The sequence below is a fragment of the Manacus candei genome, unplaced genomic scaffold (assembly GCF_025592945.1).
Source record: "Manacus candei isolate 608988 ecotype Guabito, Panama unplaced genomic scaffold, ASM2559294v1 h1tg000131l, whole genome shotgun sequence".
Taxonomy (NCBI): Eukaryota; Metazoa; Chordata; class Aves; order Passeriformes; family Pipridae; genus Manacus; species Manacus candei.
The window spans coordinates 191,412-212,228 of record NW_026138179.1 but is presented as its reverse complement, the minus strand read 5'-3'; the positions used below and the strand labels follow the sequence as shown (position 1 = coordinate 212,228).

General features: G+C 44.3%; 1 protein-coding gene across 3 annotated transcripts in view; it reads left to right on the top strand.

Annotated features, from left to right (window-relative positions):
* Positions 1-20,817, top strand: part of RFWD3 (ring finger and WD repeat domain 3) — a 25,169-nt gene extending 4,352 nt beyond the window's left edge. The window contains exons 4-14 of one of the 3 annotated variants that reach the window (XR_007900500.1): positions 1,664-1,764; positions 1,861-2,058; positions 4,276-4,367; positions 6,476-6,590; positions 11,309-11,537; positions 12,722-12,872; positions 15,057-15,233; positions 15,805-16,019; positions 16,262-16,479; positions 17,056-18,866; positions 19,365-20,817. Coding sequence is in view for 2 of the 3 variants with exons in the window: in XM_051771335.1 (XP_051627295.1) it covers positions 1,664-1,764; positions 1,861-2,058; positions 4,276-4,367; positions 6,476-6,590; positions 11,309-11,537; positions 12,722-12,872; positions 15,057-15,233; positions 15,805-16,019; positions 16,262-16,479; positions 17,056-17,199 (1,640 nt within the window). In the remaining variant the exon portion in view is untranslated. Of the gene's footprint in view, positions 1-1,663; positions 1,765-1,860; positions 2,059-4,275; positions 4,368-6,475; positions 6,591-11,308; positions 11,538-12,721; positions 12,873-15,056; positions 15,234-15,804; positions 16,020-16,261; positions 16,480-17,055; positions 19,255-19,364 lie in introns of those variants that run through there. The other 2 variants (XM_051771335.1, XM_051771336.1) reach the window with 2 other exon arrangements.

Below are 20,817 nucleotides of genomic sequence, written 5' to 3'. Positions count from 1 at the left end.
GTTTGAAAACTCAGTGGGGAAATCCTTTGGAGCTGCACAGCAGACAGTGCTCAGAGATCACCGTGCCCACAGCTGACAGAAGCAGGTTGCTGCCACACAGCTTTCTGGCAAGCAGTTCCCAAGAGCAGCAGCAGCAGCAGTGGGTGATTGCTACTGTAGTGTTAGATACAATCTTTTTTGCTGTCTTCAGGCTGCTACTTATTCTGGACATTTCCAGGATTATTTATAACTTCAAATTTGGAGATTATTGCTTGCCATGTTCCCGCTGTTATATATTATCAAGGAGCATTACTGAAGACATCAGGTCGCAGTTTGGAGATCAGCAGTGCTTTCAGAGAAGGGTCTGATTCAGTATTTAATTATTTGAGATTTTAGTCTACTCTGGTTTAGAGTTTTCTTTTGCATTCCTGTAACTTCTTGTGACACTTAGCTGAGGAGATGGAGGTGTGGTTTGGTTTTTTTGTCTTTTTCTTTCCTCATCTTTTTCTGGCTCATAATTCTTTATCCAAACTCATGTTCACAGCCTGCCACACACTTCAGTGACATTGTTTGTGGTGAACATGCACAGTTTATGTAAGAGTGACAAATAGTTTACTTGCTAGTCAAGGTTACTGATACCCAGAGAATACAAGAGCAAGGTTATTTTTTTTTTACTTCAGTCTCTAAGAAATGTCCTTATGATTCACTCTCTGCCTTCACTTTTGGTTTTAATTGGCCAACCCACCTTGTTACCTTTTTTGTAAGGGTACATCTATGAGGTGTATTCTGAACAGATCCATTCTGGGCTAGTCTTACATGTGACAGGAGCTCAAGCTGTTAAGAGCTGTACAATATTGTGTGAGCATATGCTCTCTGTTGGATTTTCTGGAATTCCCTTGTTGCTTATATAAGCCACTGGCTTCTCTTACAGCCCAGAACTGCAGAGGCTGAAAACTTTATTGACATTAGCCAGGGTTAGGGGATACCTCTACTGCATTGAAAATATCTGCCTTGATTACTAAATGTGATTAATAGCTCTTGTTTGATCAGGAGCTAGAGGGGAGGCAGTGATTCCTGCTCCCTTTCCAGTATGTTTGTGGTGGTGATCCACACATAGTTTTGTGCACCCATGCCTCAATAGACAGGCTGACAGAGCCCAGCACAAAAACACACAGCCCAGCAGAATTGGTAGTTCAGACAATTACCAGCTGGAAAACTGCTTAAGTCAGAGTGAACAGACAGCCAGCATGCAGGAAATGCTTTCTTGGCACATGAAATATGCCTACTTAGATCCCTTGGCAAAGCAACTTCTGCATATTGGTGTCTGTCTTTCTCAGGGCGTAATGATGCAGGGATATAACCTTAAATGAGCCTGACTGTGGACCAGCTCTGTTTCATGCAGATCAGAAAATTCTAATAGCAATTGCTGTCCTTTGAAGACCTCTCCTTTTTCACTGAAATTCTCTTGCTTTTTGTAAAAGAAAATATAAAGTTCTTTAGCACTACTGTTGATGTGTAGAAGGGCTTGCACCCAGACAGTGTCCAGGGCACTGATGTCAAACTTTGTATGTAACCTGTGCTGTTGTTGCACTGCTTAACCCATGCCCCAGTGCTTTCACATCAAAGCAGGAGAACTCCTTTTCTCCCATAAGATATCAGTTCATTTAAGCAATGCTCTCTTTAGCTTCCAGTCAGGCCCAAGCAGAGCTGCCTCAATCTTTGTCTCAAGCTTCTGCAGAACATGGAAGTCAGGAAGATGAAGAGGCTGAAGTCCAGCAAAAGCAGGTAAGGTGAACTAAATGCTTTTGGAGAGAGGTGATATATGATAAATGCTGCACTTTCTAAAACAGTTGTGTTGTTTTTTTTAATTTTTAATCCTAGAGAACTCCTGTGAAGGAAGTGGAGCCCTCAGTTGCTGCAGCACGGCTGGATGAGGAGGAAGGAGACACGTGTGCCATCTGCTTTGAGCAGTGGACCAACGCCGGGGAGCACCGCCTGTCAGCACTGCGCTGTGGGCACCTCTTTGGCTACACCTGCATTGACAGGTGGCTCAGGGGGCAGGCAGGGAAGTGCCCTCAGGTAAAATGGGCATTAATGTGCACTGGAAAGCACTTGCTGTTGGGTACATTATGCTGCAGGAGCACTCACCCTTAACTGGTACAGCTGCTTGCTGCGTGAAGCTGCTGTCAGAAATAACAAAACCCACCATTATTTTGATGTTACTAGGCCAGGAACAACTAGCACTGCTTTAAAGGATGAGTTATGACTTGGGTTTTCTCCCCGAAGTAGAGCATTTGTGAGTAGGAGATGCAGAAGTTTGAGACTGCAAGTGCTAAACCTGTAAATGGTTTCATAACACCCCACTAAAGACCTGGAGAGGACCACCTGGAGTGGAAGTAGCAGATTCTTAGAAGCAATTAACTCATCTTACAGAATATGTTATTGGACAAGAAATCTGTCTGAGAACTGTTTAGAACCATAGAATGGTTGGGGTTGGAAGGGACTTTAAAGTCTAGTTTTCAGTTGGTTAATCTTCTGTTTTGAACTGATCTGCTTTTGCAGCCTTTAGGAGGACCAGGTTGTTTAGGAAACTTGCAGAAAGTGAACTGAGAACTAAGTTGCATCCTTTAATGTCCACTTGCAAGTGGTAAATCAACTTTTGAAGGTGCTCTTTTCACCTTGCTTTCCATGGTTAATACTAATCTCTTTCGATGAGGTCTGCACTTCTCTGTCTGTGACGTGCTTTCTCCAGGAAGGAATGTTGACAAAAAATAGGTCAATGAGTACCTTGTAAATAGGATTCAGTTCTGCCTTTTTCCGACTTGGTGGCTGGAAGCCCAGGATTTCTTTGGCTTTGTCATTTTGAGAGCTTCTGTATTCTTGCTTGACTTTGTGCAGGATTCCCTTCTCTCAACAAGAAACTTCCTTCTGACCTGCGTTGTGATTAAACCTAAAGAATCACTGTTGCCATAGTGAAGGCCCAAAGCTGATATTTCTTATCCCTGTCAATTCTGTGTAAGCTTTTCTTTCCCCACTCCAGGCCCAGAGAGTACTCTCAGAGACCTGCCTGACATCTTTAGTCTTTGGAAATTTGTGACTGCTTTCTTCTTGAAGCCTAACAGCTCACAAGGGGTGCTTGCTCCCTCTTTCTCTTCCAGTGATACAATTACTAAAAAAATTCCTGGGAGAACTTACTCTGGAGAGAACCTTGCAGCAAAATCCCCTTCCCCTCATTTTCAGTCGCTGTCTTTTGTGACTGGGCGTTCTCTGGTTGAATAGCCCAGAGTTGCTGGGCATGGTGCTCTGTATACTAAGTGGCTTGAGTGCAAGTTACTGTGAAATTGCAGCATTCCTGATCCTGCCAGTGACAGCTGCTGGCTGCCAGGAAAACTGTCTTAGCCACTTACTGCTCTGCAAGGCAGCTCTTTACGAAGGGAGGGGGGTTGTCTGATCTGAAATTATTGCCTGTGATATCTTCGTGCTACTAAATAATAGAGGAGTCTGCATTTGAAGCACACATAGTAATTTAATGTTCAGCAGAGGTTACTTGATCTAAGTATTCACCGCCTCTTTTCCAGTCAACAAAGTGTATTTGTGAAACAGTAAGCTTGGAGGAAATTATGGCATCTGCAGTTCCTGACTTGAGAGGGGAGTATTATTATCCCTTCTTTTTAAGGTGAATCTAAAGTATTAAATCATTGCAGCTAGATGCACAAAATAATTGAAATATCTGACTCCCCATGTGTCACTGAAATCAGTGGGATGTCAGTGTTTCATGCTCACATTGGAATGCTTTTATGTATTTGTGCCTGTAGGGTTTGATTAGTACAGAAATAACAGAGTTGGGAGTGTGCTCAGGGTTTCCTAAATCCTTGTCTGTTGGACAAACAGCCCATCTTGGTGTTTTCAAACCAGGGATTGGGCTGGTGTTTTGGTTTAGATGTTTTTTCTTCCCCTGTCTTTGTTTGATTTTGTTTTATTTCATCCCAGGAACTTACCTGACAATGCTGCATTGCTGGTGTGTTAGCAGAATAAATTTAATGGGAAGCAAGGAGATGGATTATTAAAGGTGCAATAGGATATGTGACCTAAACTATTGTTGTAGCCCCGACTAGAGCTCTGGTGTCTGTCTGGGCGAGTGTCTTGCAAACACGCCGTGTAAATGTTTGTGGATTCGTTGTCCAGTAGACACCCCCTCCCTTCAAAGCTATCAGGATTTTCCAAAAATTTTGCTAGGGATGCACAGTTTGAATAGTTAAGTTCTTGTAGGTGACCTGAGCTTGTCCTTTATTTCAGTGCAACAAGAAAGCCAAGCGCTCGGACATCGTGGTCCTGTACGCCCGCACTCTGAAGGCGCTGGACACCTGTGAGCAGGAGCGCATGAGAAGGTACTGGAAGCTGCACTCTGGCTTCTGCTTCATGCTTTAATTTCCTCTGTTGTCTTCTAAAGCAATTTGTGCATTCCCTCGAGGTTTATCAGGAGTATGACTGGCTTAAAAAAAAAACCAAGGCCTTGCTGCGTTGCACCTGTCTTAATTTTCTTTTGGAACAGAATTCTCAAGTTTGCATTCTGTGGCCCTGAAACAGCAAAAGCTATCTTGGGCTGTATCCTGAAATGTTATGGGAGGACATGCAGAGTTGATGCCAAAAAGCTGTATATTGCTAATTCATCATTAGGTGGGAAGAGCGAGGCATAGTTGGGAATGCAAGGGGTGAATAGCTGACCTTTTCTGCCATCTTTTCTGCACACATTAAACAGAGTAGTCACTCATATGAATCACTTCCCATCTTGCTTTGTCAAATTCTTCATGTAGCTTTACTTACAAAAGGTCAGCAAGCATAACTAGGACTCTACTTCCCCTTCCAACTTAAATGTAGACTTTGCATTGAAAAAAGAAAAAGCAGGGGATGAATTTTTTTCAGTAAGATGTTGTCACAGATACTATTCTAAAATTAAAGGCTGCAGATATCAGAGTTCTTCTGACTCTTGTGGTGAATAGATTTTAATTGAGGTTTCTTCACATGTCTGTAACTATACCACTGTTATTTCAAGGCAGTCTTTCAACAGAAACCTCAGTATCCTGGTAATTATTGAGCAGAAATGATTGAGGAGTAAGGGTCATGAAGGCAAAAATCTCTCTTCTGTCCAGATTGACACTGCCTGATGGTGTTTCAACTGTACCTTTAGAAGGATCATGCTGCTTTTACTGGATTGACACTGCAAAATAAGCAACATGTTAAGATTTTTTTCAAAAGCACAGAAGGCATTTGGGTGTTTACATTTTATCTCTCCTGGAGGGAGAGCCAGTCGTCTGACTGCTGCTTGTGTCTCAATCTCGCTGCAGCCCTTCCCCCTTGCCCTGCCCCTCCCCTGCCTCCTGTTTTTGTTGTGAGGCCGACAACAGTGACTGCCTGTGGGTCATGGAGCTGCTGGCAGTGGCTGCTTGGTGGCACACAGCCATGACTGGAGCAGGGATGTGTGTGTGCATGCATCTGTATTGTTTGCATGTAGCCTTGAATTAGGTATAAGATCGTGGGGTTTGTTCTTCACATTCAGTAAAAACCACCAGCCTTCAGGCCCTGGGTAATTGTGTAAAGAATGTGTTTGTGATGCTTAAATACAGCATTTCAGTTGTTTCTTCTGCAGGAAAAATATCACATGAAAAAGCCATATGGAAATGACAGAATTCTGTGCTTTGTGAACATGCAAGGCTAGGTCTGTGCATTTGGAAAATACTTAGGCAAGCTACAGCTCCTGGCACATGAACTACTGAAATAACTGGGATATTGCAGCTTTTAAAGTGCAGAATGCAGTGGTCAACATTATAGTCTAAATGTACAGCTATTTTTAAGGAGTTCTGGTGTTTCTTCCTCCTCTTTAGCTATCCCTTCATATAAGCCTGTATGAAAAAGGAGTTCAAGTAAGTTAGCAAAACTGCTGCTGCTAAATGGTGTGTATGCACTTTTAGGCTCAAGGTGAGATAATAAGTGTGGCTTATTTATAAATGGGTATTCACAGAGAATTTCTCTGTATCGTTCTGTTTCTGTTACAGTTATATTTTCTTGAAGTACAAGATTAGTTACTGATAGTAGAGACAAGCTTGAAAATCTTGCTGTGTTTTGACTTCTGTTATTACTGACACAGTGTATTACATGGACATTGATGACATAGGATTTGCTGAAGTGTTTCTTAGGGGAAAGAAAACCTGATTTCTCTTTCACTCTCCTCTACTAAATTAGTACTTTTGAAGATGGTGAGGAGAAAGCCTGTTGTTCCTATGGAACAATACTTGAGTGAGTCATTCAGAGCAATTGCATAACTGCACATCTCGAGGTGAGGGTGCTGGATGAGTGTGGTACCAGGTTTTCTGTCACTTGTGGATTTGCCTGAACAGGACTTCAGGTGGGATGAAGTCAGAGGACAGGTGTTGACAGCCCAAAGGAGCATCCTGGATAATACCTAGTCCTAAGGGTTGCTTTTCTCTTCTTCCTCCAGCTCTTTAGAAAAGGAGAAGATGTTGCGGAGACAGGCGGAGCTGGAATCTGCGCAGAGCCGCCTCCAGCTCCAGGTCTTGACGGATGAATGCAGCAAACTCCGCAGGCAAGTTCAGGTGAGTCTCAGGATATTTATACACAAAGGATTCCCTCTCGCTTCAACCTGGTTTTGCACGTTCCCTTGGAGGAGAAAACACAGGCTTCCAGTTTTAATGAGCAGAAAGATTTAGTAAACTCAGCTGGTGAATCATCCCGGGCTGGTGAATATCTCAGGTTGGCATATTGAGGTATGTGCTACATAACACTGACTTATTTTTTGTGCATTTAAGACTTAATTGAAGCTGCAGCCTAGCAGTAGAGTTGTTTGGCTGCTGATGTTGCAGGATCCTCTTCAGGTTTTGTGGTGCCTGGAAAGGCCTGGTAATGGAGAACCAGACTTATTCTCCTCATCTTTCTTGTAGTTGCATCAAAAGAAGCTTTGAGAAATCTCTACAGTAAACCTGTAATAGGACCTATTATCAGTAATTATTCTCAGGAATAATTTTTTGAGAAGCAGTTTGTCAAGAGGTGTGCATTTGCAAAATCAAGAGAAAACAAAACAAAAAAACACCTAATTTTTTTTTTTTTTGAAGGTCAGTCAACGTTCTAGTTCAGCACCTTCTGGTCCCCTGGGAGCTGACCTGTCAGTAGGGGAGGCTGTATGCACGGACTGAGCAGCTGCTGAAAGGCACCTCTGCCCTCTTAGAATGCAAATTACTAACAATAAATGACCAGTTGCTAAACTGCTTCCTTTCTGGCTTGTGCAATACTGAGGTACTTTGTAACCCATCCCAGCTGCTTTTGCAGGATTCCTATAAGTTGTGGACTATGCTGGTGCTGCCAAGTGGGAATTAGCTGGCGTGTTCCACCAGTGCTGAGTTTTCCATGAGCCTGTTTCATTGCCACTTTGCTACCTTTAGTTATATGAATAGATGATATCTATTCTCTCACTGTCTAGTAACCCACTTAATATTATGCTTTTCTTTACTCATGGATTTCTTTGTAGCCTTGGCTATTCATATCTGTACATTAAACACCATCCTCTTTGCTGATGTTTTCCTGCCTGATGTAAGATAAGGCTTTATAAATCACCTAAATGTCTGCATGGAGCTGTATGCTCATCAGCACTAATAAGAAAATTGGTCCACTTCAAGCTTTGGCTTAAGAAAAATGCGAATAAGATAGAAGTGCAGGTCCATAATGTTCTCCTGCAATTCATTTGGTGTTAAATGATAGAGTATCCAGTCTAACTGAGTTGAAGTCACATGTTATAAAGATTAAGTACCCTGTGTTCTATAAGCTCTGTTTCAGTATTTATACTGCATTCATCACTGTCCTGTAGTGCTTAATGCAAATGCTGGAAGCAATTTTTAAGGTGCTTGTTTATACTATGAGTAAACTGAAAGTAAAACAATTTGCTGGGGAGCAAAAAGAAAAATCAGCAGGAAGTCTGGAGTAAGTCTTTAAGTTGTTCAATGATATTTTAAGCATGTGCCTAATGAATTCCTTGTTTTATGAGAAGTCATGTAGTAAAGAAACTACTTGCACAGAAGCATTTAGGTTAGGAGGGACTCCTGGAGGTTTCTGTCCCAACTCTAGTGGGGTGATTCCAGTGTAGAGTTGGGTTGCTCAGGGTGTGGACTCCCCTCAAAAGCCATCGTGAACCCTTTTTTCTTGCCAATGCTCTTGAGCTGTGCCCCAGCAGCAGTCATGGCTCTAGTTGTGACCTTTTCTTAGGTTTGTGTGTGTTTTTCACTGCTCTTGTCCATTAACCATCTTGTCCACTGTGCTTTGTTATTGAGGTATGTAACATGATTGACACTAGGACATGGATGGTTTTTAAGTCTTTAGCTATATGAAAATATATGAGGAAAGGAAGTTGAGGGGAGGTAGCTAACTAAAGCTCTGGAAGAAAGCCCTCAGCAGTGTTTCCATATGTAAACCTGGAGTGTGGGCTGTGCTGAGCTGTGTTCTGCATCCTGTGTGGCAGGTTCAGGCTTGCCTTTTGGAAACAGTGCTACTGACACCTTATTTTTACCTGAAGTTTTTCCTTTAGCAGCAGAAAGAACTTAGGAACCAGATGTGAGCTACTGCAGGACTCCTCCTGAATCTGCCAATGTTTCCAGTGAAAGTTAGCTAATGATCAGCAAACCATCTCTGGCTTCTGGCATTAATACCACTGATCAGCTGGGATAGGAGATTCATTTTTGCAAGTGGGAAGCAGTAACTCTGTTTGGATATGGAGCAGGAAAGGGATGACTAGCAGGGAAACAACAGGAGACTGCAGGCTGCTGTGGAGAAGAAAGCAAATGTAATTGTGAGCCTTGCAGAGATTAGTTTATATTGCTCAATGTAATGGAAAAGCATTTTTAAAATAGGATTTTCAGAGCATCCAAAAAAATTGGATGGCAAAATATCAGTAAAAACTTGTGTATCTAATACCTCTAGAAAAGAAATTAGGCTAATGGTTTTGTTCATCTCTATGATCTTTGTGTTCACCTCCAGTTGATGTCTGGGGCAGTAAAAGCTGATATTTCATTGCTGTTGCTTGTAGTTAAGCCAGGTAAAAATGCTCCACGTCCCTTAGCCTGAATCTGAACCTGAGCCCCAAAGGAAGGTGGAAGGTGGGATGGCTGCAGTGCTGCACCACAGTTGTCCTGCCCCGTGTTTCTCTCTCTTTGGTGCAGGACTGGGGCTGTGCAGCTGAGGTGGCAGGTGTGGCCTCTCTAAGAGGTCTGTGGGAGACAGCCAGAGTGACATCTGATACCTGCCTTTGTCTTTAAAGCTTCATATCAGCTATTAAGGCTGTAACCTAACACTCAAAACTGTTCTGAATTTATTGCAGCTGGTGGGTTTCCTTTCCTATTCGTTGTGCTCTCCTGCTTCTACTCCTCATGCATGCTCCTCAGGAAGACTTCTGCTGTACAGCCTTTTGTTTCCCCACCTGTGTGACTGTGTTCATTCATCACTGCAAGGGCAAGCTGAAATTTAGAGACAGTCATAGCATGTGCAGAGAGTAGAGTCTGCCCTCAAGGCCCTTAGTTAACACCGGGCATCAGGAAAACTCTGCAAAGCATCTAAAGGAAGGTGTAGCTTTACATTACCAACAGAACGTTCTTTTGAGCACAATTAGTGGAATTTGTCTGGAGTGCAGCATTTTTAATCACCTTGGTAATGTGCTTCCAGTCAGACTTCCTGATTCTGCTGGGTTTGTCCATTGTGTTTAAATGTAAACATTGTACTAATAGTCTTTGTGATTTTAATTGCCCTGTTTCCTTTTTAATAACTTGTGTAAAAGTTGAATGTTGAGTGCAGGTGACAAGGAGAGTTTCGTAAGGTCCCCAGAGGAACAAATAATTTTAATCTCTTCTGATCCTCAGTGGTGATTGCCTCCATCCCCCTTTTAGAAATAATGAGTTTATTAAATTTTTGATTAAAAGTAACTTTCTTCTAAGTTACCTGTGTTTTCACTGAGTGCTTACTCTAAGCCTGAAGCTGTAGCTCCCATCTTAAGCATCCTGGCAACCCCCACACTCCTTCTTCCTTGCCCAGGTTGTTTTGTCTTGCTCACTCCAATGGGATCATCTCAAGACTTCAGCTTCAATTTTTATTTTGTTTTTAATTTTTATGTTCCCTTGAGGAATTTGCAATGTGCTTGATGCAAAGCAGATCAGACGTCTGTAAGGTGTCAGAATTGCTCTCCTCTTGAGCAGTTTCCAAAAGTTATAGGTCTTGATAACTATTAATGTAGAGCTTGATCTTTGATCTTGCCTCTTTGAAAACTGCTGCCTCTGCTTCAATGAGTTAAGCAGTGGTGGCTGGTTCAGTATTGAGGCTGACTTGCAATTACTGATATATTCATAATATCACTCTTGTGGCCCTTAATTGTTTAAAGATTACATAGTGTTTGAAGCCTAATCTGCGTTGCTCAGACAACAGAAAGCAAATAGCAATTTTCTTTATATATACCCTCTGTCCTAAATGTCCCTGGGGTTCTCTACCATCTGTTTTTGACCTTGGATAAAAGATGGTCAAAATGCTTTTGGGGAGGGTGCACTTTCAGGTGACTCACAATATGTCAGTGCCACTACCTGAATTCCCACCTCACCCCTGATGATCTCTGTGGAAAAGGGAATTCAAGGAATACCTTGCTGCTCGTGGAAGCTGTTCTTGGCCATGCCTTTGCTGAGCATCCTTGAGAATTCATCAGTTGAGGTGGAGGAAGAAGGGGGGAGGAGGTGGTGGAAAACAGGACTGGAGCTCTTGAGAGTTGTGTCATTCCTGGAATTTGCTGCCCAGGGTTTACAAGAACAGGATCATCGTCATTAAATAGACTGACTTGTTTCCTGCAATGCCCTTTATGTTGAAACTCGGGCTTTTATTTTTTTATGGGGTATTCTGGAAATTCTGGAAAATGGTTTTAATTGACTTTCTCTTGTGGCTTAGCAGCACATAATACTTGGCAGTTCATTCTCTTCTAGACAGCATTGATCTGGTAATTGGTACCGGCTTTTATGTGTTGCCCAAGAGTCCTCTCTTTCACGGGGTGTAATACACACAATAACAGACTTTGAGTACATTCTGCCAGGACTTGTGTAGCATTTGAGTGCTTCTGTTGCTCACTGTCACAGGCCACAGGCTTAGAAATGCAGCCCTTCAGGAACAGCATGGAAATGGGACCACATTTTCCCCCCCTTTGTCTGAGAACAAGTACACTTGGAGCCTCTGGAGCAGGTAGCACGGCAGGTTACGTCGCTGGTGACGCATTAAAGCTCTCGGGGTTTTGTCTTCGCAGGAGCTGAAGGCTCTGGTGGCCCAGCACAAGGTGAGCACTTCACAGCAACCTGGCAGCTCCCGCCCCTGCCTCCCAGGGAGCCTCCCCTCCAGCCAGAGCCAGCGCAAGTACCGCCTGGAAAAGATTCTCTTGGTGTCTCAGGCTGGGAACTGCCGAGTGATGGCATACTGTGACTCCATGAGCTGCCTTGTGGTGTCACAGCCTTCTCCACAGTCTACTTTCATTCCTGGTAATTAAACAAGTTAAGATTTGGAGGTTCATAAGTGAAAGTTAAATGTCTTTTTTTGTTGCTCCCCGCTTCTCTGCTTGACCTTTGCATGTGCCTTGTAAACTGAGTACACTCATAACACTCCCCCTAATTCATCTGCCCCTGCATTAGTAGCTTCTGCCTAGCAAAGAAGCTCCTTTTCCCTGGCACTTCTGTGGCAGAATCCTAGCAGAGGGTCTCTGGCTCTCCTGCTGGAGTGCCATAGCCACAAGAAGGCAAAACATGTATCTGGTACTCTTTGCAAAGGTGGGTCTTCTGAAAGAAGCAGAGAAACTTCCAGTGGTTAAATGAGAAACACTGCTCCTCAAACTGTAGGTGGATTGATCCACATGCAGCTGATTTCTCAATACTCTTAAAAAAAAACCCAAAAAACAACAACAACAGAAAAACCCCCACAAAAACCCAAAAGCAAAACCCTTTTAATATGAATGCTAGGAGCACTGTTTTCTAAAGAGGAAATAGGAAGCCAAGAAGTCATGGGTAGCCCTGGTTTTGTCTCACTGTTATGTCCAGGGGCCAGTGACCTGACATCTGGACCAGAGCCAGTTGCTTTTTCAGGGCAATAGATGTGGCATTAGGAGTCTGAGAGTGTTTATTTGCAACATGCTTTCTGAATGATGAAACTTACTTTATTTGGTTAATGGGTTTGAGGTTAATGTGCCTTATCCAGGCAGAACAAAGTGGTTTTCTGCATTCAACTGGTCTTATTTTTCTGGCATTCGAGGCCAAGGAATGAATGAATGGAGGCTTTGTGGTGACTCTTGTAGCATGCAGGTTAAGTTCACCTGTAACCATTCTTCGCTGTGACATTTGTTCTCTTTAATAGCCATGTAATCCTGCTCTGTGTGGTTTTATCTGGGCAAGAGCGTCTTTGAAGAAGCTGCCTAAAGAGCAGCAGGCCTTGTAACAGGAATTGTAACACTGATAACTGAATTTGCTCTTGGTGTCTGGGGTCCTTAAGGATTTAGTCTTGTTACCATTTGAATTAAAGAATGATTTTGTTCTTATCCAGAACAGCAAATAACTTTTACGTGTTCATCCCACCACAGGCTTCAGACAGGGTGGACGCTGCAGTTCTGGCACAGAACAGCCAGTCCTGTGTGTGCTGCTTCACCATGACCTGCTTTGTCCTTCTTCTGTGGCAGGTTGTGGTGTTAAGATGATGAGCTTGGCCAACCTGAAGAGCAGTCAGTACGTCCCCATCCACAGCAAGCAGATCCGGGGCCTGGCTTTCGGCACTCGAGCGGACGGTTTGCTGCTCTCGGCTGCTCTGGATGGAACTCTCAAACTCACCAGGTGAGCCCTGTCCCCACGGGCTTTGGCTGCACTGGATTTTGTTCTGTCTTGCTAGAAATGTCTTGCAGCACTTGCTAGTCTGCTTTCTGAAAGATGCTGCAAAGATGAGAGCAGGTCTGGGTATTCTTCCTGCATGTGGGAGCTAACAGAGGGAAGGACTTACTGACGGTTTTGCATCTTTTAGGTGGAGGTGTTATGGAGCTGCCCCTCTGTAGTAGTCTTCCTGTGCAGAACTCGGTGGAAAACAAAGAATTTAGCATGGATTGGCCAAGCTGTGGAGAGAATAAATGTAGCATAATGTATAGACATGAAATTTACTGTCCACATGGCTTTCTGTTACTGCAGGGAAATGTGAAGTGTAGGAACTTGTACAGCATAAAGCAGAAACAAGAGGTGTTTAGCTTGTGCTCTGTTCTTCTTTGCACAGCCTGATGTTGGCTTCTCAGATTTTAAACTTCTTGCAGAGCATGGAATTCATCTGGGATATGAAACTCATAAACAGCATGTGCTAGAGGCTCTCTAGAGCTAGCAGAGACTTAAACCAGCAGGTTGGAGACTAATTATGCAGAGAGTGAGACAAAAATGTGTCCGGTCCTGTTAGAATTTACAGCCTATGAGTGTGTTTTCTTGCTACTCTGCTGCTCTTCAATCTTAATCTTACACTGCTTCAAAGCTTCATTGGCTGATTGATTCTTATTGAGCTAAATTAACATCTTTGCAATCTGTCTGTCCATGTCAGGTTGGGCAGGATAGGTGTCTGTTGTTTGACTGATTAGTCCCAATTCTTTCTCACTAGTGAAGCAATGAAGAGAACTTAATCCCACAGCAAAAATGTACAGAATGTTGCTTTCCTGTGACCATGCTGAAATGTTTGCTAGACTAGTTAAAAGTAAACAAAACTGCCTCTGATGCTGAAGTCAATGTGTCACATTTCCAACTGATTATGATGATATTCTTTTCATGGTTTAATCTGGAGAGTGGCTCCTCATTGCAGTGTCTGCTCAGACACTTGACTCCCATATCTGCCTCTCACTGCCTGGTTGGCTGCATCCGAGCTTGTGATCCTCTTGCTTTTGTGCTTGATCCCAGGATGTCTTGGAGTTAGGTGCTTGCTTCAGCAGCATCTTCATACTTTTTTCAGTCTCTGAAAGAATATTCTTCCTTTGGTTATCTTTCTTCTCTAGTTACTGATTTCATAGTCATCCTATGAAAAAGAATTATCCAAGATGTCTTTATGTCTCCTGCTCTGGCTTGCAATTGTTTAAAATAGCACTGTGAGTTTGTTTGGGGTTTTTTTGGTCTTGTTGTTTTGACCCAGTCACTTCTGATATCAACTCTCTCTTTCCCCAGCTCTGTTTTGTCCTTGTAGTTTTTCCCCTTATACTCACCTGAGAGCAATTACTTGTTTCTCTGGAGTCCTGAGTGTAATCACCTTCCCCAGGGAGAAGCCCCTGTGTTGTAAAGGATATCCAGAGTTACTTTGATATGTGCTGTCTTCTGTCTCATGCTGTTCTCAGTGTGCAAAACCCACGTTGGCAATGCTGCCCTTTGCAAATCCCTGATCTGATACCAGCTTCATCTGCTGTTCTGGGTTATGCCCCTCTGTGTACTCCTCTCTTTTTTAGAAACTCGATTTGTGGAAGGAAGAATTAACAGAATAAATGTGCTCTCAACTGTCCTTTACCCACTCCCTGTCTCACTCTTGCTTAAATTGGTTCTTTTGAGGCATAAGCACTGTTCCTCTTGTGTAAAAAAAGGGGAAGTAATTAATGAGAGATGTAATCTGAAGAGATGAGCCCTGTGATCTCAGGAATACACGGTGTTACGGGATCACACCAGAGTCGCTTCTCCTAATTGTTTCCAGAAAAGTAACTTAGCTTTCTCTTGCCAGTAAGGCAGCTGAGACCTGCTGTGAGATTTCCTCTCCCAGTCTCCAAAGATCAATCTGGAAAAAGAAGCATTGGCCCAGAAGAATTATAAATCACTTGACAATATCCAAGGGATTATTCTGTTTAGATTTTCCAGATTCACATCTGGAGTAAAGGAGCTAATTGAGAATTCGGTCTAAAGAGAGATGCTTCTGTCTAAAGACTTTAAAAAGCTAGATTTGCTTACCTTAATTATGCTTTTTTCTCATCAGTAGATGCCTGTGCAACCAGCCAACACTTTGCTTTTCTTCTGCAGCTTGGCAACCAACACTGTGGTGCAGACATACAATGCTGGCCGTCCTGTCTGGAGCTGCTGCTGGTGTCTCGATGATACAAACTATGTCTACGCTGGATTGGTCAATGGCTCTATCATGATATATGATCTGAGGGACACCAACTCTCACGTCCAAGAACTGGTCCCTCAGAAGTCCAGGTGTGGCATAAGGATTTGTCATTCCTCTCAACTTATATGCATTAACTTAAACACAGCTTCACACAGCAATTGCAGTGGGTTTAGTTGGTTTATGTGAAACTCTTGTTCAAAAATTCACATTTAGCACATGTATCATGTAACTTACACAGGTGCCAAGCACTTGTGCTCTTCTTAAGGCACACATAGGTCAGAAATGGACCCACTGGTGCAGCGTAAGCAGGAGAATTGAATTTGTTTGGAGCTGAGTTTAGTATTTAATTGGAAAGGACAAATCACACAAAGGTGTGAGATTCTGCTACTTCTGTCTCTTGTACTCCAGGAATCAAACACTGATTTGCACTCATCTGATGTGTGCTGTCTAATGCTCTGTAAAACACAAGGCTCAGTAGTTAAGTTGAATTCCATTTATACTTGACATGCCACTGGGGTTCCTTGCTTGAAGGACCATCTCAGAGCCTGCTTAGGCCCTTTCTTTGCTGTGCAGTTGGAGAGGCTGGAGCTCTGCAGCAGCGAGCAGGATGCCAGCAGAGCTGCAGCTGGCAGCACTGACTCTTGCCTGTCCCCCTTGCAGGTGCCCCATGGTGTCACTGTCCTACCTGCCCCGCATGGCCTCGGCGTCCCTGCCCTACGGTGGGATATTGGCTGGGACCTTGGAAGGAGCCTGCTTTTGGGAACAGAGAGCTGGCAACTCCTACCGGCCCCATCACCTGCCCCTGGAGCCCGGGGGCTGCATCGATATCCAGACAGAGATCAACACACGGCACTGCCTGGCCACGTACAGGCCTGGTACGGACGGGGGGCTCTGCAGGGCTCTCGGTGCCACTCACTGCTGGGGCTCAGCACCAGCTTGGGGGCACAGCAGAAATGCAGCATCTGCCCCCACCACGGCAATGAGCATCTGCACATAGATAAGAACCGGGGGAGGGCGAAAGGAGGCAGCTGCAGGGTGGTGCTGCTTGTATTTCTACAGCTGAAGCCTATCTGTGAGTACATTTTCCAAAGGTTACCTTTGTATTTCTACCACACAGGTAAAAATAACCCATATGTGCGTTGTGTGATGATGGAACTGACTTGCAGCCCACTGACAGAGGCCTCTGAAGATGTGGTGTGTTCTTCTAACCCGGTTCAGACTTTCAGTGCTGGGCCCACCTGCAAGTTGCTGACCAAAAATGCCATTTTCCAGAGCCCGGAGGATAACAGGAGCATCTTTGTGTGTGCTGGTGATGAGGCGTCCAATTCTGCCCTGGTATCTCTTGTTCCTTTCAGTGTGCTGGAGGGGTTTATTGCAATTCATAGGAGAGAAGCCTCATCAGTCACAGCATCAGTGTGATTTGGTGGGAATTGTCTTGTCATGGACATTACCCTGTGCTGGTTGGTGTGTTGTACTTCTGTAGCAGGTGTAACTTCCTGATAACATGGGACTCGATCTTAGCCAAGGCCTGTGGTCCCCATCCATTGAAAAGTGTGTAGGCAGTGAGCTCCTCTTGTCCCCCAGAGGAATGGGGTTGGGCACACTGGCACAACTGGGCACTCTAAGTGGTGTAACAGACTTGGTGGGGTAGCTAATGTGGTAAGTGCTGTGAGGGAAGGATGCAGGCTCTTTAGAAATGACAGGGAAGAGGAGGAGAGCTCATGAGTGGGGTCAGAGTGGCTGTGGTGGTATCATGCTGTGATTCTGTTAAAAACCATCCAAGCAAGGTGTGGAAGCAGGGAAAGAGTCCTGTAAGTAATTTGAGGAAAGTCTGTTCTGGAGAGAGGAAGATCTCTTCTGGATGGGAGGGGAGAATCCTTCAGTCCTTGACCTTGTCTGTCCCTCCCACAGCTCTGGGATGCTGGAAGTGGTTCCTTGCTGCAGAAGCTGCCAGCTGACCTGCCTGTGCTGGATATCTGCCCCTTGGAAGTGAACCAAACCCACCTCCTGGCTACTCTGACAGAGAAGACGGTGAATATCTACAGGTGGCAGTGAACTGTCCCAACACCTGCCACAGACTGTCCAAATATGCTGCTGATCAACCCTACACAACTGCTGCTCGTGCTGCTTACAGGAGACAGGATCCATTACAGCACCTTTCTGGCAGTAGGCAGGAAATAGGATGTGTTGGTGCCTGGAGCAATTCCTTTCTTTCTCTGTCTTCCTCTTTAGGCCTGCCCTTATTTCTTCTTTGGCCAATTTTCTTTAGTCAGGCTCCACAAGCTGCCTCAGCAGAGCAATAATTCCTGGAGTGTCTCCAACATGTGTTGCTGCACTTTTTTTCCACTGTGAATACAGCACAGGGACTTGCAAATCTCTGCTACAAGTGAATAATATAAGAGGAACATGAAGACCTGAGACTCCACTGCACTTTCTGGTGGAGTCCTGCCGTGATTAGTGGGTGATGAAAAGGTGGTGATGTTGCAGGCATTGCTGATACACAGTGTGACAGCAAGTTCACTGCTTTGGGGAACACACTCCCGCCTTCTGTTGAAGGTCTAGGGTCAGTTGGAACTTATTCCCTGACAAAGACCAACCCTATTTTGAGGCAATGGAGAGAACAGGCTTGGAAAATCTACAGAGAACCTTTTTCTTTTGTGTTTGTTTTTTTTTCCCACGAGCATATAATTTGCACTGTAATTCCTTAATTCTCTGCCTTCTCCATTCCCTCCTCTTGTTCCTGCTTCATCTGCAAGCAAACTTGGACAGTTTGGTTGTGGAAAATGACATTAGTACTGGAGAAGTACAGGTAAAGAGGAGGGAGATGATTCTTACACTGTTGGCTGCTGCAGTCCACAGTGTCCTTCCTTAAAGACAGGAATGTACTGAAACAGCCAGTACCTTGGAAAAGAATGCTGGCTGCTTTTGTTGTCTGGGGGAGGGGAGTTGGCTTTTTTCTGTTTTGAGGAACTGGTAGAAGCTCAGGGATTTCATCAGCTTGCTTTCACTGACTTTTGCCTCCCTAAGTCATCGTTTCCAGCTCGCAGCTGGTGGCAGAGAGGTTCCAGTTGTGTTTGTGTGAGGGTGCTGCAGCCACTGGTTTGTGTCAATGGGAGCCCATGGGGTGGGGTCGCAGCCTGGGGGATGTGTCCTGGCCAGGTGGGCTCTTAGCACCTTCCTGTAAATACTCTGAGGGGTGGGAAAACGTTTATCTCCAGGTCAGACCATGAAGGAGGACTTGGGTTCCGTTTTATGTGTAACAGAAGCAAACTTGCAAGGATGTTGGAAGCTGCAAGACAAATTCCCTGTATTAGAAGCTTATTCCTCAGCACAGCTCTGCCTCTGGACATGCCACCACTTCAACTGCCAGGATAATATTATTTTTGAAAGTCTGGGGCTTGCACAGTGTGAGCCTGTTTGTCTTAAATGGGACTGAGATGATGTTGACTTAACTTTATATTTTTCTGTATAGTATTTTGTTCCTATATTTTTATATAAGAATAAAATGTTCATAGTTATCAAATATAACTGGTGCTGCTGTACTTTAAAAATAGGTCTCAGTGACATACAGTGCATGTCTTGTGAACATAACCAAGTGTTCCCTTATGCAGGTGAGGTTTCTCCTGCTTTGTATTACCTCCAAGTCACACTGAGCTTCAGACTGAAATAATGGATGTGTTAATTGAATGAGGAATCCTCCTGAACCATCCTGCTCTGGCCAGGTGAGGGGAAGGGAAAGGGTCAGGCCATACACCTGCATATCCTTTAAACTGAAAATAACTCACTGACATGAGAATTTTTGGCATTTTAACAATGATCAGGAAAATAAGGGCTGGTAGAATGACATTGTGAGGTCTCTGGTAATGCCAGCTAAACCAGAAGGAGCAGGATGCTCTCTGCTCTCTGTTCTCAGCTATTTTGAGGCATCATTTATGTTCAGTCAACTCTAACCCTGTCTTACCACAAGAAATCTGGAAAATTTTAAACATACACAGGAAAAAGAATTAAAATGTTTTGATTTGAATCCTTTGACTTTTGATTTTCTAGGTAACACTTGTTTTCTGCTTTTATACAACTCAACAGGAATAAGAGATACAAACTTAATGCTATTAAAATAATAATGGAAGATGACTCTTTCATGTTCTCAGTTTTCAAATCCAGAGTTTCGGAAAATGTTCAAAGATATGTGAAGAAACCTTGTAACACTGTTCTGTTTCCAGGTTTGCAGCAGGCTGCAGGAAAGCACACCTAGCTGGTGTGCAGGAAGCCATCAGCATGGAGCGCTGATAAAAGGTCAAACGTGTTAATTAAATATTTGCTCATCTCTGTCTGGAGTCAAAGGGGCAGATTCTGGGATGGAAGGAAGGAACAAATCAGTGTCTCTTCACTGTGCAGGGCAGCTGTCATGAGAGGCTGAGCTGCTTTGCTGGTGTTTTAGGCATGAAGCCACTATGTGGCTATTTCTGCCTCTGTCTCTGGGAAGATTTTGTTCTCGTGGAGCAGGGCGGCCCCTCGGCAGTTCTGCAGTGAGTCTGGGGTGAGGTGAAGGTACAGCCAGGCAGTGCTGGGGCTCCTGCAGCCTGGGCCTTGCTCAGAGCTGGGCACGGGCACTTCTTAACATTTTTCTCTCCAGGCTGTTGCAGGGCAGCACCTTTTTTAATTTTAATTCTTGTAAAAGCAGGCCTGGGGGACAGCACAGTGCTAGACAGAGCTGGCTGTGGTGGCTGCTTGGATGGAAACAATGCAGCCCCTGCTGCTCCCTGGGGAGGTGTGGTGTCAGAGGGGTGCCTGGTGGGGAAGGGGAAGCTGGAATCAGAGCCCTGCTCTCAGAGGAGGGCTGTCCTCCATGTCTCCCTCTAACAGGGATGATCTGGTGTTAGGCTGTGGTAATCCATGGGGTGACCAAGAGGGGATGAACAAGCAGCCAGCTCCTGGCCTTCACATCACGGGGGCTTTGCTGCGCTAGCACCAACCGTCGCACTTGAGCTGTTGGTTGGTAGTGACTCAGGTGACATTTTGACAAACACAATCAAAAATGTTGCAGATGACAAAAGGTCGTGCTAAAGCCTGAGCCAAGAAGTGAGCACAGCTTGGGGTGCGTGAACATGAGGCAGGACCAGCCAGCACTTTGCTCTGCTCTGGTTGCACCCGCTGCTTCCTGGAGGGCGGAAAAGCGGCTATTTTATGTGTCCTGAACCAAATTGGATTAAAACCAGGCAATGCAGCAAGTGAAACAAGCAGCTTAAGCTGAACCTTGTTGCACTGAGGTAGCCAGAGCATCCCAGTGGGATTTCATTTAGTTCTCCTTTTCAATTTGTGAGGAGACGTGACAAGATTTTCTGCTTATGTAGATTTGCAGGGTTTCTACCAAGGCAGTGTAATTCCTTAACAGACCCAGCTTTCTGCTGGTTCATGAAGGAGAGAGAATATGAGGAAAAAATAGTTCAGGGAGGAGGAAGAGGAAAGAAATAAAGGAAGGAGCAAGCAAAAACTTGTTTTCTGTTGGGTTTGATTTGCATTGAATGCCAGAACTAGTAAACGTGAAAGAACAAATTTCACTGCCAAGAGACATAGGGAGAGGTGGCACAGTTTCCCTTGCTGGGGTGGCACTTTTGACTTTCTGTTAGCAAATCTTCAGTGAAAGCTGTTTCTATCTGCAATATGAATCAGCTG